At 34.2% G+C, this 2763-nt stretch overlaps 1 protein-coding gene across 1 annotated transcript; it reads left to right on the top strand.

The window, feature by feature from the left end:
- The first annotated feature begins 713 nt into the window (after positions 1 to 713).
- LOC143908811 (uncharacterized) lies at positions 714 to 2494 on the top strand. The gene has a single exon (XM_077426620.1). It carries the CDS (start codon positions 1192 to 1194, stop codon positions 2482 to 2484), a length of 1293 nt encoding a protein of 430 aa, XP_077282746.1. The 5' UTR covers positions 714 to 1191; the 3' UTR covers positions 2485 to 2494.
- Positions 2495 to 2763: the final 269 nt, after the last annotated feature.

A 2763-nucleotide genomic window follows, 5' to 3' on the forward strand; every position in this document is an offset into this window, starting at 1 on the left:
ACATGCAAAATTTAACGTTATTCACTTTCTTCGTTTCCCTATAAAAAGTTCCTGAAAAATATATATTTTAAAGATCTTTTAAATCAGAATACCTCCGTTAATAATTCTTTACATTCTCTTCCATAAATATAAATTTATCTTGTTATGGTTTTATTCAATTATTCCGGCGTTTATTTGTGATTTAAATAGATTATTGTTTACTTTGTTTATATTGTTAGATGATTGTTTAATGTTTTAGTATGTAAACTTAAACATTAATTAGCATGTTTTTTTATATTTATCTTCTTCTATCGTAGTAATCCGTTCATACAGTCGAAACGTTAACCATGTGTATTGTTTATTTAAGAAATTGTTTTTATTTTAATCCAATATCTCTCTGTTGTTGCTCGTGGCCGCTTATAAACATTAATAGCTAATATAAATTTAATAAGAGTAAAAATACTTTTTTCTCGATATAGATGTAATTATTGTTATGCATTTAAATATTAAAATTAAATACTATTATGTGTTAAAGTAAAGGTTTTTAATGTAAGACTTTTTTTCATATAAGAGCAATTTGGCAGAACAGGGATTTCTATACATTACATTTACGAATTTTAGTTTTTATGTTTATAAATATTTTTTTAATTAATTATATTTGCAATCTTTATATTTATAAATTTTAAATATATATATATAATATATATATATATATATATATATATATATATATATATATATATATACTAGCATGCCCCGCCGGGCTTCGCCCCGGAGAACATGTGTATTAAGACACGCAAATAGTCTCTCTCTCTCTCTCTCTCTCTCTCTCTCTCTCTCTCTCTCTCTCTCTCTCTCTCTCTCTCTCTCTCTCTCTCTCTCTCTCTCTCTCTCTCTCTCTCTCTCTCTCTCTCTTCAGCAGAAGCAGACGTGTGAAACATCGCTACGTAAAAGTGTTAATTTTTGGGTGGTTTAGAAGTGAGGGAGAGTGTTAAAAAGTTGTGTAACGAATATCTTCATAGACCGGGGGTAGCCATGAGTGTTATCTAGCCGGAATATGTTGATACATAGACACGAGAACTGCATTTCGTACAGAGGTCATCGAAGCCTCGTACGACAGGTAGACATCGGCGACGAACACAAAACGCTGACGTGTGAAAGTGACGTGTTATAGTGACGAGTCAAATAACTGTCTCTGCCGATATTAGCAGAATGAACGAGGAATACGCCGAGTATCGATGCTCGGCATGTAAGAAGGCGATTAAGAGCAGAGCCGTTAAATGTAAAATTTGCCCAAAGCTTTTTTACCATCCGGGATGTGTAAATAAGCATAAAATTATCGATAGAAACCAAGAGAACGTGCCGTGTAAAGGCCCATATGAGGAATTCGTAATTGATAGTGAGAAGGTGCCGGCGGCAGGGAGAGACAGGACATCATCTACAGGATCTACAGGATCTACAGGATCTACAGGAGCGTTCACAACATCGAGCAGTAGAAGTAAAGGATCAAGCATGGATATAAAAGTAGACTGGATTATAAGAACTGTCAAAGAAATAAAAGATGAAACGCTGCGTAAAAATGAAATTAAAATAATGATTAAGGAGGTAGTTCATGAAGAATTAAGTAATGTTAAACAAGAGTTGGAAAACTTGAAGAAAATAATAATTCAGGGAATAGAGTATGGATCGAAGGCAGGAACGCAAAGAAGCTACAGTGAAGCGGTTAAAGAAAAGAAGAAAGAAAGTCTTATAATTGTTAAGCCGAAAGTGCAACAGGAGAGTGAAGACACGAAAAAAGTGATTAAGGAAAAGGTAGATATAAAGAATATGGCAATGGGAATAACGAAATTAAAAAAAGGAAGCAAAGGAGTAGTAATCATGGGATGTGAAACTGGAGAGGAGGCAAAAAAGCTGAAAGAGACAGTTCAGGCTAAACTGGGAGAGAATTATAAAGTAACGGAGTCATCTAAGTCAAAACCAAAGGTGAAAGTTATTAATATAAATATAGAAGAGATGAACTTAGATGATAATAAACTTATAAGTACGATAAAGAAGCAAAATAAAATAGATACAGTAAATATGCGAATTGTGAAGAGAATGGTCAAAGTAAAGAATGATCAAAGAAGAGAAAATGAAGAAGGATCAATAATAGTGGAAGTAGATGAAGAAACACATGAGATGATATTGCAGAAAGCAAAATTAAATGTAGGATGGAAAAAGTGTCCTGCATTTGATCACATCAGTGTCAAAAGATGTTTCAAGTGCTGGGGATATTTTCATATCGCGAAAAATTGTAAGAGAGAAGAAACATGCTACAAATGCGCGGGGAATCATAACTCGCGTGTTTGTACAGCGACGGAGAAAAAGTGTGTGAACTGTATGTTCAAAAATCGAACATACAATTTGAAGATAAATGACGACCATAAAGCTATTAGCCGGGAATGTCCGACCTTTATAAGGGCGTTACAGGAAGAGAAGAGGAGAGCAGGCTGGGAAGAAGAATAGCAACGACAGAAGAAAGAAGAAATTTTACTGTATACAAATGCGCAGAGCTTGACAGCGCATAAGGATGAGATTCAACATCGGATTATGAAGAAAATATATCCTGCGTTCTTAGCATTTTCGGAGACCAGATTGACCGAGGATATTGAAGACAGTGAAGTGAACGTTTCTGGTTATAGTATAACTAGATGTAATGCTGAGAATAGAAATACAGGAGGCGTTGTTCTATATGTAAGGAATGATATTGTTTACGAGACAGTGTTAGTAAGAAAATTAGAATCG

Source organism: Temnothorax americanus, unplaced genomic scaffold, assembly GCF_048541705.1.
Source record: "Temnothorax americanus isolate GAGA-0224 unplaced genomic scaffold, ASM4854170v1 Scaffold117, whole genome shotgun sequence".
NCBI classification, from domain to species: Eukaryota; Metazoa; Arthropoda; class Insecta; order Hymenoptera; family Formicidae; genus Temnothorax; species Temnothorax americanus.

What these genes read in the sequence shown, in the direction of transcription:
- LOC143908811 (XM_077426620.1), top strand. Translation starts at nt 1,192, where the DNA reads ATGAACGAGGAATACGCCGAGTATCGATGCTCGGCATGTAAGAAGGCG.